This window comes from Argentina silus (assembly GCF_951799395.1).
Source record: "Argentina silus genome assembly, chromosome: 21".
Classification (NCBI taxonomy): domain Eukaryota; kingdom Metazoa; phylum Chordata; class Actinopteri; order Argentiniformes; family Argentinidae; genus Argentina; species Argentina silus.
The window spans coordinates 4266440-4282147 of NC_139675.1; the positions used below are offsets into that span (position 1 = coordinate 4266440).

At 40.2% G+C, this 15708-nt stretch overlaps 1 protein-coding gene across 1 annotated transcript; it reads right to left on the reverse strand.

Annotated features, from left to right (window-relative positions):
- Nucleotides 1-37: 37 nt before the first annotated feature.
- Nucleotides 38-11002, reverse strand: stra6l (STRA6-like; the record flags this gene model as incomplete). Its single annotated transcript, XM_083692810.1, has 18 exons — nt 38-439; nt 919-1071; nt 1968-2131; nt 2607-2726; nt 2940-3057; nt 3252-3300; nt 3490-3571; nt 4369-4444; nt 4593-4746; nt 5404-5515; nt 5949-6019; nt 6540-6665; nt 7238-7283; nt 9200-9320; nt 9568-9698; nt 10355-10491; nt 10612-10684; nt 10983-11002. The coding sequence occupies 18 exons, from the start codon at nt 11000-11002 to the stop codon at nt 222-224; spliced, it is 1971 nt and encodes a 656-aa protein (XP_083548936.1). The 3' UTR covers nt 38-221.
- Between the last annotated feature and the right edge of the window lie 4706 nt (nt 11003-15708).

A 15708-nucleotide genomic window follows, 5' to 3' on the forward strand; every position in this document is an offset into this window, starting at 1 on the left:
AAACAGAAAGAAATACAAACTTGAGGGCTTACTGGTCTCTGGTCCCAAGCCCCATCTTTCACATGAGTAAGCTAATGATGTAGGTAGGTGGTTACTATCAATTTGATTTGCAATGTATTAATAAACAACATATCTTTAACAAAAGTTTACATGGGATTTCTCTAAGACTTTTATAATCGGGGGCATTGAATTACCTGTACATAATCAGAATCTGAAGTAAATTATACTTGTTGGTCTTCTGACACTGATACAGTAACTGCTGGCGCTGTCTCTTCTGACTGCCTAGTCTGAGACGCTAACAGCCAGGTACGGATAACTGTGTCCTGGTCAGCGTTGTCTGCAACGATCCGGTTCTTCCTCTGGAGGATCAGTCGTGGGTTCTTCATGAGGGTGTAAAGGAGAAGCCACCGTCGCCTGACCCTGCCACCTGCTGCTGATTCTAGGACCAAGAAAGGTGATGAATGATAAAACAGTGTTGTTTTATTCCGGTCCTGTGTGGAGACTTTTTTCCCCCAGTCCAGCATTAATCCTGTATCTAAATTATACTTATCCACGGACCCAGAAGTGTGGTGCGGTGTTCCAACCCCGGTCTGCCCCGTGGACGACCAGAGCGTCTACCATTAGGCCAAAAGCACATCCTCAAGGTCCGAGACCTGACTTTCTCATGAGAGCCTGATTCCAAACCACCTCCGGTACACAAAGATCTGTTTACATGTTTGCTCAAAAGTATTTTTAGGCCTATTGAGGACTGTGTTATCTCTATGTTCCCTTCGAAATATTTCCCGTCAATAAACCTTGAGCTGCCTTGTACTGTGTGATGCAATGCACACTCATAGAACAGAATATAATTCCTCATCTCTTAATATTATATGTAAAACGTTGTTTTTTAAATGTATGAATCTCATGATTTTGACCGACCTGGTGATGTGTTGCTGAACTGGGAGTATGTCGCTGCTGCTGCCACTTTCTGCCTCTCCACAGTGTTGGTCAGTAGAAGGTTGCAGAAACACATCATAACAGGATTGTTGTGATAATGGTCTGCGAAAATCATTCCGATCCATGTGCTGTACCCTGAAATGACAAAGAGCCATTTAACAGTTACATATACAGTCACATACACAGACATTAACATGTCTACTTGCCCGAGTTTGTCTTCTGTGACACAAGACTGTGTTAGCCTGCCGAGCTAAAGCCTAGGCAATATCTTAAGGAGCTAACGCCAGTCTTTGGGTGTAACAAACTACCTCCATTACATATACTAACGATAGGCCTAGCTACCTTTCAAAATACAAAACAAAATACATGATTCACGCTTTATCGTGTAACTGTAATCCAGCTATACAGTCATTTAAATTATAATTAGTTGCATACAGGAAGAAACCATAAATTTGTGTTTACAAATCAAGGCCCCATTTTGACAAACTCAGCTGAACTCCACTATTTTAACAGGTTGCAACATTGTTTGCCACATGGTGGCGCCCTGAGTTAATTTACTGAAACACATTTTAAAAAACAGCAAAATACTGCCTCCCCCTGTAAAAAAAAAACCCCAAAAAGGCAACATTTGAGTTACTGAATCACTTGCGCATGCAGCAAGATTTCTCTTACTAAACACTGTTTATAAATTAGGAGAAATGTGCTTGTTGTTGGAGTAGAAATCTGATCCCTATAGTCCCGTCAGGATGTTTCATCATGGTCACCAATCCTGCACTAAAACACCTGATTCAACAATCATAAACACCACTATAAGCTCTGGTAGTGCTTGGGTGGAGCCAGGGCCCTCCAGTATCTGCATTGGTGTCCCACCAGGTTCAGGTGTTCACTTCTATGAAAAGGAGAAAAACACCTGGGGGCACTGTTTGAATGAACATGGCTATTCATATTGTGTGCGGGTGTTTCCCTTCTTTGCCTGTTTCTTGAACCCAGCACCTGTGATAGTTTCTTGGTTGGGCATACTGTTCACTGACCTGGGTCCATAGACTCATAACCCCTCTGCATGATGGTCCGGTCGATGCGCGACACAAGCCAGGTTCCCACCACGCAGCTGGTGAGCAGACGCAGAATACAGTTGCTCAGGCCCATCACGACGTTGTAGAAGAAGAAGAAGTAGTTGAAGTTGTGGAACGCTTTCCTTGAGGAGAAATACCGTATAGCAATTAGACCGACCCTTTTCATGTAACTCTGTGCCCAGATGCCAATGTTACAAGCACTAAAGTATGTATGTCAGTATGTATGTCTGTATATGGCAATGAATCAGTCTGTAAACCCTCATTCTGACTCTGGTTGGGTGGAGTTGGTGATACCCAGTGATACTGGAGCCAAGGGTATACGTTACCAACTCACAATAAACTCCCCTATAAGGGACCAACCACCCTCAGGTTTGTCACACTGTTCTTATTTTTGGTGACATTTCTTTTGTTGAAACTGATTAAAAGTGAAAGTCGTACGCTCTTCTCCCATTGCTGTGACATCATAGCAATGGTATTCACCAACATTTCGGCTCAGGGTGTCAATTTTCATTCAGTGTTAGGTTATGTTCCCGTTCTTCAGTACCTGATTTTGGGTTTGTGTTGTTTATTCCTTAAAGAAAAAAAAAAACTAAGTACCTGTTGTTCAATGCCAATGGTTTTTCTTTGTCAGAGGGTGAAATCTTGTCCTGGAGAAAGAACACTTGGACCAGTATAATCTGTAGTATTACTAGTCCTACAACAAGACCTATGGTCAAGCTAAGACAGAAAAAATAAAGAAAAAAATAAATCAGAATTACTTCATACAGAAGATTATTTTTCAGTACTCACATAGTGAACATACAATGAGATAAATACTTTGACTCTCAGTAAAGAAATGCAAACACTCAACTGATTTGAATAAATTGTTATCATTTCGATAACTAGTTATTTCCTGGTTAAAATGTTTTTTCAGTGTTATCTGTGACTCACAGGATGACACCCAGGTTAGCCAACATGTCCAGTACCCTGCCATGTTTAATGGGGAGGACCAGTCCGTACACAAAGAGCAGTGCAAACACAAACTGGACAAAGTGAACAATGAGATAACCTGGAACAGGGAGAGGAATTTGAGAATGATTACTGTACATACACAACCAAGTGGAATATCCTTATCTGTGTTCCACCGTGTCAAATTATCATTCTTATAGATGTACTGTATGTGCCCCCCTTAAATTAAATTCAACATGGGCATTTAAGAACGCTCTTCAGTTGCACTATAGGCCTAATAAATGGTTTTCTTACCCCACAATGTAAATGCTATTTGCCAACCAGAGTATCTGGCAATGGCAGCCTGAAAAGTTCAATTTTAAAACTGTCAACTCAACTGTATTGTAAATACAGTATATCACATTCATGACATATCAATGTTTTTTATAATGACATATTACAAAATATGACCATAACATAGATATTTTTATGCTACAGCCAACCAACTTCCTCAGACATTTTCAGGGACATTCTAGAATGGGATGCTACCCACCACACTGACTGCAGAGCTCGGATTGTGAAACTTCTCGGGAAGAAAGCCCTTCTGCCCAGCCCACAATCTCTTAATATGTTTCCTGTGAGAGAGGCCACAATTATAACGCCCATTAAGGTAAACATTTGTGTAAGCTATACACCTCGTGGTGAAATTGTATGCCAGTATGTCAGTGTTCACGTGCTATCCCTCCCTATTATGATTAACTATAAATAATCATGAATACGGGGCTTGGGACCAGAGACCAGTTAGCCCTCACCTTAACCCTAACTCCACTCCAAGGTACGCAACATCGCTCCCCTGTTTCAAGGGTTCTAGGCTGTGTGTTTGACTTTGGAGTCTGCTACTGGTGTCTGTCAACATGAGTGATTGCAAGACGGAAGTTTGGCGAAAAAAGGATCTGCCCAAGATTTACAGCACACCATCTCATCTGTGAAACATAGTGGAGTGGGTGTTAGTGTTAGGGCATGTATAGCTGCTACTAGAAGTGGCTAACTTGTCTTAATTGATGATGTAACTGCTGACGGCAGCAGCAGAATGTATTCTGAAGTGTACAGAAACATCTTGTCTGCTCGAGTACAAGCAAATGCCTCCAAATTTATTCAAATTTATTCTAATCATGATATCTTTCATTGTGTGTGTAAGCCTGTCCTTGTGTGTCTACAGACATACAGACAGGTACTGTATGCTGTTCCTATTGTAGTCTGAAATATTTGGAAGGGGGTGTTTTTCTTCTCTACTCTTGAAAGATCAATAGTTACAATAATAATAATAATAATAATAATAATAATAATAATAATAATAGTATAATAATAATAATAATAATAATAATAGTTACAATAACAATTAAATATCAGATAAGTGTTCAAATGGACATACCTATAACACACTAATACATGAAATGTGTATGACACAGATGTTAAGCTGGCAAAGATGGTAGTGGCTAGCCAGGACTCTGGAAAATAAATAAAACAAACATACACAAACTATCATAACTGACACATAAATATAATTTGGAAACCATTCACGCACACGCACGCACGCACGCACGCACACATCCCAGTCCAAGCCATTATTTATTTTATTATTAACATAATCCTTACTTCTGGCAACGTCACTGAATTCCTCAAGTTGGGGGATCATGGCTCCAAACATCTCAGTCCCATTGCAGGAAGCAGCCAAGTCCTCCAGTGAGTCTTTCAACATATCCAGTCTATCAAAGGCAAAGTCACTGAGACTGTAGTCAGCCAGAGTTATCTGCAGAAGGTGCACCCAATGCACACAATACAGCAGTGTTTTAATTAAGTTCAGGGAGATAAACACATGTGCAACCCAGGGGAATGAGGACCCTGGACCAGAGTTGAGAAACACAAGTGTACAATAAACATGTTCTCCCCCACGAATGATCTAGAAAAGTTTATTCAAGTTTTTACTAAGTCTCTGTTTTGTAGAGAATATTGCCAAATTCATTTCGCTACACGCCTACTGCATTAGGCTACACTCCCTACAGCTGCATTCATAGCCAGACTGAAAAGTCACCTGAACCTGTAGTGCTTATTTGATCAGGCTTCTTACAGATTTGCGTCTCAAAATATTATTCGCAAATTCGTAAGGCTGTATGCCTACTGCATTAGGCTACACTCCTAGCTCTCCACTTTGCACCCTGTTATGACGTTTTTAATGATGAATCGGCGTCACCTCGAAACTCCGAAACAATCTCTATGGCAAGTAGCATCTTTCAGCGTAGATTAACCCACGTCTACTGTATATGGCATGACCCATTATTCTCCCAAGTTTCATCAAAATTGTCCCAGTGGTGTCGGAGAAAAAGCATGTGACATACGAACAGACAGAGACCGAATCATCCCCTCCCCGATATCAGAGTAACATCATGTTAACTGGAGAAATACTCACCGTGTACAAGCCTATCAGTGATATGACGGATGTGCCGATCATTCTATTGGGGAACTTAAAGTAGGGGTCCCAGTCATAGATCTTCCTCTGGAACCAGCTGGCCTGTGTTGTTCTACGAGAATAAACAAAAGCCTTTATTAACACAGCAATGAACTGGATGACCTCCATACTGTATTCAGCGTTAATAATGTCAAGCAATGATATGTGACAAAAATTGGTTTCTCTAACAGCGTATGCCATTTAAGTTTGTAATTTGTACATTTCTGACAAACATAAAGAGAAACCTGGCATTGGTAACATTCAGCAATGCTATAATTGAACAAAAAAAAACTTAAGGTTGTACTGTAACTTCAGTGGGCTATAACTCAAATAAGATGCAGAGCTCAACTCAACTGAATCTGTATAGCTGCGCAGTATTTGCACCATAGCACTTTCAGATTGGTACTGTTATGACTACCAGTGCTAGACTACATGCAGAGTAAAACCCTGGCAGTAATCTGTGAACAAAGACGCTTCACAACAATTCAGTGACAGTGTTTCTCTACCTGTCATCAGGTCTCCTGAACAACCGTTGGACATGTTGGACCTGGTGGTACTGTATCATTTGCTCATGGTCCTGGAAGAGTAAAGAGTGGTCAAATACATCACACAGGAATAAAGAGGGGAGTAGCAATGACATGGTCTTTTTAGTCAATGACATGGTCTTTTTAGTCAATGACATGGTCTTTTGGGTCAATGACATGGTCTTTTTGGTCAATGACATGGTCTTTTTGGTCAATGACAAGGTCTTTTTGGTCAATGACAAGGTCTTTTTGGTCAATGACATGGTCTTTTTGGTCAATGACAAGGTCTTTTTGGTCAATGACGAGGTATTTTTGGTCAGAAGGTCAATTGATAAATGAATGACATTGTGACAGAAAAAATAAATGTCTCCATTCCAATGGATGATCTACGTTTAATGATTTGATTAAACTCTTCCTTTGGATGGTTGCTTTTCAAACTAACTGTATCCTCTGATTGACATAGTGAAACTAATACCATATTGCTTACACCTATTAAAATGCCCGGGGTTGGTGCCAGGCGATTCATCCTCCACATCTCCCTTCAGAAGGCTACTCATTGACAGTTATTCTCACCTCACTCTCAAGCTGCAGACGAATCCGTACGGCTTTCACCAGCATGTATATAAAGCGCCCCAGGAGGAACATGAGGGATAAAATGCAGGGCCACTGGTAGATGAGCTTCTGGTAACTGCCCAGCACCTAAAGATTCAAGATTCAAGATTCAAGATTCAAGATTCAAGATTCAAGATATTTATTAGTCATATGCACAGTAAACAGACAGTTACACCACACAATGAAAATCTTACTTTGCTAGTCCCCCCTAACACAACAGACTAAACTAAAGAAAAAAAAAAAAAAAAAACTAGTTCCATATATACATATACAAATTCTATATTGCACCTGGTGGATCACAGTTATAAAGTTATAAAGTGCGCTTATGCATTGTTGCAAATTGCATGAGGTATTTAGTGCAAACAGTAGTAGTGCAAACAGTAGTGAAGTCACAGCAGCAGTCAGAATGTCTGTCGAGTTCACAGTTGATCAGTCAAGCAGATGAGAAGTGAACGACTTACACTTCTGTTTTCTGAAATGCATTATGGTGGTGATTGGCTGCATGTCTATGTGTTGCCGGGGAGGCTGGTGGAGGTAGAAATTGTAGGATGGGCAAACACCATTCCTCCTTCCATCCCATTCATTACAATGAGCCTGTTCTCCGATTTCTACCTCCACCCAGCCTCCACTGACGTGCTGGTGTGTTAATAGTCACTCACCTTTCCAGCAGGGCATGTCACTGTATCCCACAGCGTGATGATTATCCTGCAGAAAAGATCAACAACAAAACTTGTTAAAGCAGGATCTGCGCCATGTCGACAGACAAAACAAATAACTAAAACAAATACAGTCATGAGAAAAAATTAGGACACCCTATGAAAACCTTTGTCTTCTTCAACATATTCAAACATATGGACATTTGATATTCATTTGAACAATATTGAAAAATTGAGGTAATATAACTAAACAAATACAACTGAAACAAATTATTTAAAAAATGATTGGTAAAATGTAATTAATAGAAATGCAATCTTCTTGTGAGGAAAAAGTTAGGACACCCCCACATTTAGTTCCACTTAAAATGCCTAAAATTATAATAAAGAGCACCACATCAGGTGCAAATGATTAGAACATCGTTACAGAGGATTTTGGAGGAGCCTGTCCTATTTAAGCCTCAGATATTTAGTTTGGTTTGCTCTTGATTGTTGAAGTGAGTTGCATCACCATGGCGAGATCAAAAGAGCTCTCTGAGGCCTTCAGAAGAAAAATTGTAGATGCATATGAGTCTGGGAAGGGATATAAAAAGATCTCCAAACTATTCGAAATTGGCCATTCCACTGTCCGGAAAATAATTTACAAGTGGAGAACATTTAAAACCACCACCAACATGGCCAGGTCAGGCCGCCCAAGCAAGTTCAGCCTAAGAGCTGACCGAAAGATGCTTAAAGAAGTCTCCAACAATCCCAGAATGTCATCACGAGACCTACAGGTATCTCTTGCCACAATTGATGTCAAAGTACATGCATCCACCATAAGAAAGAGACTGAACAAGTTTGCATTACATGGGAGGTGTGCAAGGAGGAAACCCCTGCTGTCAAAAAAAAACATCAGGGCAAGACTAAAGTTTGCCAGAGAACACCTAGAGAAAGACCAGAACTTCTGGAACAATGTGCTTTGGACAGATGAATCCAAAGTTGAACTATTTGGGCACAGTAAGAGTAGACATGTTTGGCACAAAACCAAGACAGCATTTGAGAACAAGAACCTCATACCAACTGTGAAGCATGGGGGTGGAAATGTCATGGTTTGGGGCTGCTTTTCTGCAGCAGGGCCTGGTCAGCTCACCATCATAGAATCCACTATGAATTTTGTATTGTATCAGAGGGTGCTTGAGGAAAATGTGAGACCATCTGTTCGAAAGTTGAAGCTGAAGCAGATGTGGACCATGCAACATGACAATGACCCAAAACATTCCAGTAAATCTACCAAGGAATGGCTCAAGAAAAATAAATTGAGAGTTCTGGAATGGTCAAGTCAAAGCCCGGATCTTAATCTTATTGAGATGCTGTGGATTGATTTGAAACTGGCTGTGCATGCAAGACACCCCTCGAACATCACACAGCTGAAAGAATTCTGCAAGGAGGAGTGGGAAAAACTTTCTCCCAATTGATGTCAGAGACCTGTAGACAGTTATAAGAAACGTCTAATTGAGGTTATTTCAGCCAAGGGGGGCAATACTAGCTATTAGGGCATAGGGTGTCCTAACTTTTTCCTCAGTAGGAATTGGCATTATTGTTAATTTTTCGTTAAATAAATGATTACAAAGTTACATTTTCATAGTTTTTTGTTCAATTACATCCCCTTTATCTATAGACATTGTTAGAAAGAAGATAACATATTGATATGTCCATATTTTTAAGAGAATAACTTAATATTTTGGGGGGTGTCCTAACTTTTTCTCATGACTGTATATAAAAAACGTCACAGCCGTCTGCTACATGCCAAAAATTTAAATGTAAAATGTGTGTGCCTTTTCCACTTTCATGAAGGAAAATAAAAAAGGCCTTCTATCTACTTAAACAACAATCACTAACAAAAACACTTGACACATTAGTGAGATTCTTTCCTTCAATATAAACTGAGCTGTCCAGGAGTCGCCATGACAACAAAAGTGCACTGACCATGTCAAAGAGTAGAGGATACCCAGGACAGCACCGAATGCTCGAAAGGGAGTGGACAGACATGCAAAGAAGGGGAAATAAGCCAGGCCCACCTCCAGAGCACCCACAAGATACACACATGCTGCAAAGACAAATATACAGTACCGACATTAAACAAGATCATTATTTGCACCACAGTACATATTTGACATTTATATTTACATATGATACACATGGTTAATTTCCTGGGAACAGCATCATCCTATGTCATACCAGTGTCATTCAGTAAAGTGGCAAGTAACCGTTGGAACAGTAAAGCTATGTGACACACAGTAAGCTTAGGCGTCTGACACCCGGAAGGAGGAAGAAGAAGGTAAACAATGGTTCACCTTTGGCCCAAGGAGGAACATCAAATGGCACGTAATGCTCAGAGAAGAGCAGTAACACACTGGAGGACACAGCGCCAAACGCAAACCCATAGGACCACCTGTTGCTGAGGCTCCCAATGAAGTCCAACGGCCTGGAAAGAACCAGATTTTACTTGATTTGATTTGATCAAATTTGACTTAATTTGGGATAAAGAATACATCAAAGAAGCATCTGATCCCTGAGGATAGCACATGACAGCATTACTGAAAACACTTTTTTTTTTTCAGTGTGGTCCTCCATGCCGAAAACAAGCAACATCCAATGACATACAGCGACAGACAAGACAGAGATACAATATACAGATACTGTGCACGTGTTGGATACTCTTCCATGCATGACAATGACTTCTATCTCCACCAGCCTCCACTGATAGTGGTTGATACTGCATGAGTAGGTCCCCAAGTTCCTCTCTTTTACCTGGCTTCTCCAGGCACTAGTGTTAGGCTATGAATAGAGCCCAGAGTTTTCCCTGCTCAGGTTATGTTGTCAGGGAAAGAAATCCAGAACATACGTGTAAGACACAGTGGTTTGCATTCAAGCCCAGCTTATGAGCAGTCAGACTGCAGAGGTTCTAAGATTGTTAACGTTACGTTGACGTGGTTCCTCAGATGTGAACATCTAACGCGAAGACCGGCTGGAGCACAACCATTTTAATTGTGGGATCGAAGCATGTCCCCATAAAGGCTGTATGTCTGACAAGAGAGGTCATAAACGGTCATAAAGTGGTCAAGACACGGTTCAACTCACACGACGATCCCAAATCGTCCGCTGAGGAAGGGAAGCTTCTCATCTATGGACAGCTGCTGGGCTCTCCTTTGCAGGTATGACAGCGTGACCACAATGACAAACTGGAACATACAGTACAAAATTGCCATTGTTGTAACCTCAACCAATCATGGGCTTGGAGATAATTGATCCAAGTGGTTGAATACAGGTTGTCGGTGCTGGAATAGAACATGTGAGTCTGTTGCCGAGAGTGGACTGGGAAACACACTGCTGCTTACCGATGGAATCAGGGACCCGTGCAGGAACAGGTCCATGGAAATGCCATTATCACATGTCTGGTTCAGGGAGCCCCTTCAAGGAGAGAGTCCAGAACAGGATAATAATAATCACCATCATAATCATAATCATAATAATCATGGTAATCATAATAATAATAATTACGATAATAAATTGTACTTGCTCACAAATCCAAAGTTCTTCACATATTCAAAAACATCACAACCAATAAAGTCAGACAGAAATATACTGCATAACTAGCTCACCACAAATTTAGAGATGGGACCAGGGAAATGTGATCATTCTCAAATTCATAGACAGGGCTCTGGAAGGCAGGATGAACAGTCCATGATATTGAAATGATCGTTTTCACCATATCCCAAAGCTATACATGGTTTCAAGAATCAATTACCATTGAGAAAGATTCCAAGATCCCAGACGATGCTTTTAAAAGCTTGTTCAAAGAGATGAGTCTTCAGTCTAGGCTTATAAGATTCAACAGTGTAGAGGAATCTTATAGATAGAGGAGGGTCCCCTCTAGGCAGGGGCAGGGCAGGGGCAGGGGCAGGGGCAGCAGAAGAAAAGGCTATTTTACCCATAGTGCACTCAAGAAAAGGGCAATCTGCGATTAGTACATCAATTTTTTGACTTTTCAATTCATGATATACAGTATATCCATTGATTCTTTCAGAATATAACTTAGAAATGCGCTCATGACCTTAGTTAAACTTTCTTACCCCATCAGAACCCTAAATGTAAGCTTGATTTATTGCAATGCATGTAAACAGTCTAATTGCAAAGAAACAGTAGATGGGTTTCCGCATTCTACATTCCTCATGTCTGCCCCCAAATAAGAAGAAAACAAAACAATAGGCTAACCTCAGTTCATTGACCTTAATTGACTGTAATCAAAGCTACAGTAAAAGAGTTAAAAAAAACTATGAACTTGTGTGTGTGGGCCTACAATACAGTACAACAGTTGGTTTCGTCGGCAGAAAAATCTATACCTAATCTAGCATTTATTATTGATGAATAACCGATTTCTTTAGGTGTCATGCCATCCTAGGATTACACGAGCAAGCAACAAGCAAGTAATTGAAGAACAAATCAAAATACAAAAATAATAGGTACATTTCACAGCTCAACTCTTGCAAGAGACAGCACACATTATTTCAAAAAGCCTTGTTTTCTTTTGGAGACCAAACAAAAAACCCAAGTAAAGAGCACAATTTGGACCATGAGCAGGCTGGCAGGGAACAGGTAGTTAGTTCCACTTCATCCCCCATATCAACAGAGAAAAACTGTGTACTCACATGTTGTTGGGGCCTCTTATCATTGTTGGGAAGACTGTCGGGAAGGAAGGCAGGAAGAAAACCAACAGTCATTAAAACAAAAAAAAACTGACGGTAACTGTCAAAGTCTGGTTTCCTACTTGCGACCATGTGACGTACCTTTGACCCCCCCATCCCATAAAATCAACCTTCCCTACTGGTTCCTTGTGTTATACCATTGATAAGCATGTTACTGTGCAATAACACTGTCAACAAAGGGCTCTGTCAGAGATAACCATGGAATTATTTACCTTTTGGCTTCCCTCCAAAGCCTAGTTTCTATACACCACCAAAGGTTTATCATTAACCATCTCACAACACCACCTCACTGTAAATTCATTCTTGACTCGGGTTTTCCAACAGTGCTTTGAGTGCTACCTCAACAGTCAGATAGGCAGGCAGGTGTGCAGGCAGGCAGGCAGGCAGGCAAACAGACAGACAGACAGACAGACAGACAGACAGAGACAGGCAGACAGACAGGCAGGCAGGCAGGCAGACAGATATTAGAAACTATAGACAGACATACTGTATAGTGTATATTTTTCAGTTTTGATATTACATGGACCTTACCAAGTACCAATAGTGGACTGGCCATCTGGTGCACCAAAATCTGGTCGGCCGGTGGATCTGTGTGCTGCGGGCCGGTGAGCGACGCGATCTGTGGGCTGTGGGGCTGGTGTATGGGCCGGTCGGTCTGTGGGCTGCAGAGCCGGTGAGCGATGCGATCTGTGGGCTTCGCGCAGCCCTGAACGTGTAAGGATGGATGCAACTTTGTTGTCAACCACATTGGAAATAAGGGTTTTAGTAATGCTTTTATGTGCTGTCCTCTGGGATCGGATGCATTTTATGCTGTATGTTTATTTTTCCAAAATAAAAATCTAACCAAACCTGGTTAATGAACACTCACATCTAGAGAGATGAATCACACTATAGTAATGTCACTAATATACATTCGTTGTGTGGCCTTTGAATAGAGAACAAACATGATCGTATACAATTTATACATTATGGTCAGACAAGTAATTAACCGATTAACAGCCAAGTATAATCACTTAACTCTTATAAGACAGGCTGGTGGCTCTTTTGCAAATGATTGTTTGTTGATGTAAATGTCCTAAAAATTTCATCAAATTCAAAATACAATAGTGGTAAAACCACTGATCTCTGTTATACAGTGCCCCCCATAAGTATTGGAAAGAGGACGCATTTTTGCATTTTCTTTTTTCAGATTGGTTCCACAATTTAGAAATGACAACCATTTTTATACATAGTCCCCATATAGATTTACCAAAATAAACAGTTTGTAAGATCATTAAAAAATAAAGAAAGCACTGGTGAGTTCAGCAATCGCAAACAGGCTGGTAGGCCAAGGAAGACTTCTACAGTGGATGACCAAAGAATGCTCACCATAATTAAGAAAAAAACTAAAAAGCAACTGTCCCACAGATCAGGAACACTCTCCAGGAGGTAGGTGTGAATGTGTCAGCAGAATACGTCGCCAGCCGAACGACAGACATTTCACTGCAAGGTGCAAACCACTAGTTATACTCAAAAAGGAGTGATTGCAAAAGGAAAGTTTGGAGAAAAAATCTGCCCAAGATTTACAGCCTACCACCTCATCTGTGATACATGATGGAGGGGGTGCTACGGTTTTGGGATGTATAGCTGCCACAATAACTGCCTTAATTGATGTTACTGTTGATTGTGTTATGAAGTGTAGAGAAACATATTGTCTGCTCGAGTACAAGCAAATGCCTCCAAATTCATTGGATGGCACTTCATGACCCCAAACATACCGCCATAGCACCTAGGGAGCTTTTCAAGGCCAAGAATAGGAACATTTCCTGATGATATTCTACCTCCACCAGCCTCCACTGACTTGCTGGTGTGTTAATACTCACTCACCTTTCCAGCAGGGCATGTCACTGTATCCCACAGCGTGCAGAAAATGTAAACGAACTTGAAAAACGCGTTAAAGCAGGCACCTCTGCACCAAGCCAAAAGACTCGGCTGCGACACACCTGTTTTAAAGGACACACCTCAAATAATGGAACACCTCTCAACGCAGTGCAAGTGTGCTGATGTGAGACTGAGAAATTGTCAATCTTGGTGATATGATTTGTAAATACTACAGTGCTGACTTTTATTTATTTATATATATATATATAAATAATATTTATATATATGTGTGTGTGTGTGTTTTTAGGGCATTTCTGCTTTATTAGGATAGAGATATTAGAGATTGACAGGAAGGATGGGTGAGAGAGAGGAGGAATGACATGCAGGACACGTCGATGGCCGGAATCGAACCAGGGACCTTGCGATGATATGGTATGCGCCTTAGTGTGCTACGCCACTTGGTAGTCAGACCCCTTCACTTTTTCTACATTTTGTTGCGCTATAGACTCAAATTAAAATGGATTAAATTAAAGGAAGTTGCCATCAATCCACCACACAATACCCCAGAATGACAAAGTGAAAACAGGTTTTTAGAAATTTCGATAAATGTATTAAAATTGAAATGCATAAATACCTCATGTACATAAGTATTCAGACCCTTTGCTATGACATTCTTAAAAAATGTCATCAACAAATCACTCAATAAGTTAAGAAGAAAGAAGAAGTGAGAAGAAAAAGCACGCTCTATGGGACAACATCATCTCAGTCACTCTACAAAATTGGTCTATAACCAAGTGGCCAAAAAGAATCCCTTAATGGAAAATAATCTTTCTCATATCCATAATTGTGTTTGCAACAATGAATTCAAGTGATACAGCAAAGAAAGTGGCTGGAGATGTGTTTATTTGTTTTTACTACAAAGCATTAAGTTTGGTGCAAATCCAGCACATGCAATGCAGTTTCCGCACCATCTCTTGTGTGAAGAATAGTGGTAGCTGCATCAAGTTATGAGTATGTTTGTCACTGGCAGGGACTGGGGAGTTTGTCAGGATCAAGAGAAAATTATGCTGAGTTGGTTGTGACATCCTAATCTACACAGTGTGTAACTGAGTCCTATGCAAATCAGAGACCCTATAAAAACATTGATAGAAACAAAGATATTAATTCCAAAATTACATGAACTATTATCCTTGCATTAAGATGGACTCAATTCAACTTATTGAGTGATTTGTTGATGACATTTTTGCATTTTAGCTAATTTTAAGAGTGTCATAGCTAAGGGTCTGAATACTTATGTACATGACGTATTTCTGTATTTCAATTTTAATAAATTTACTGAAGTTTCTAAAAACCTATTTTCACTTTGTCATTCTGGGGTATTGTGTGTGGATTGATGGCAAATGATTTTAATTTAATCCATTTTAAATTGAGTCTATAACACAACAAAATGTGGAAAAATTGAAGGGGTCTGAATACTTTCCGAAGGTACTAAGTTATAATAATAATAATAATAATAATAATAATAATAATAATAATAATAATAATAATAGCGTTGCTTTGTGCTTTGAGCCCTACTGTATGTACAGTTTCTCGACTTTCTTTTTTTTCTTTTTTTTCTTTTTTAAAAGTAATCCTTCCTTCTTCTAGCATTGTGACTGCCAACCATGACAGGCTGGCAGGGAACAGGTAGTTAGTTACACTTCATACCCCATATCAAAAGAGAAGAATAGTCTCTGTTGAATCTATGACCCATCTGTTTTGAATAATCAAAACATTCACTGCTTTGAATAATCAAAACATTCACTGCTTTGAATAATTCTGTCCAGAGTATGTCAGAGCGTATTGGTAGCTCCTCCTTGAGGTATCTTT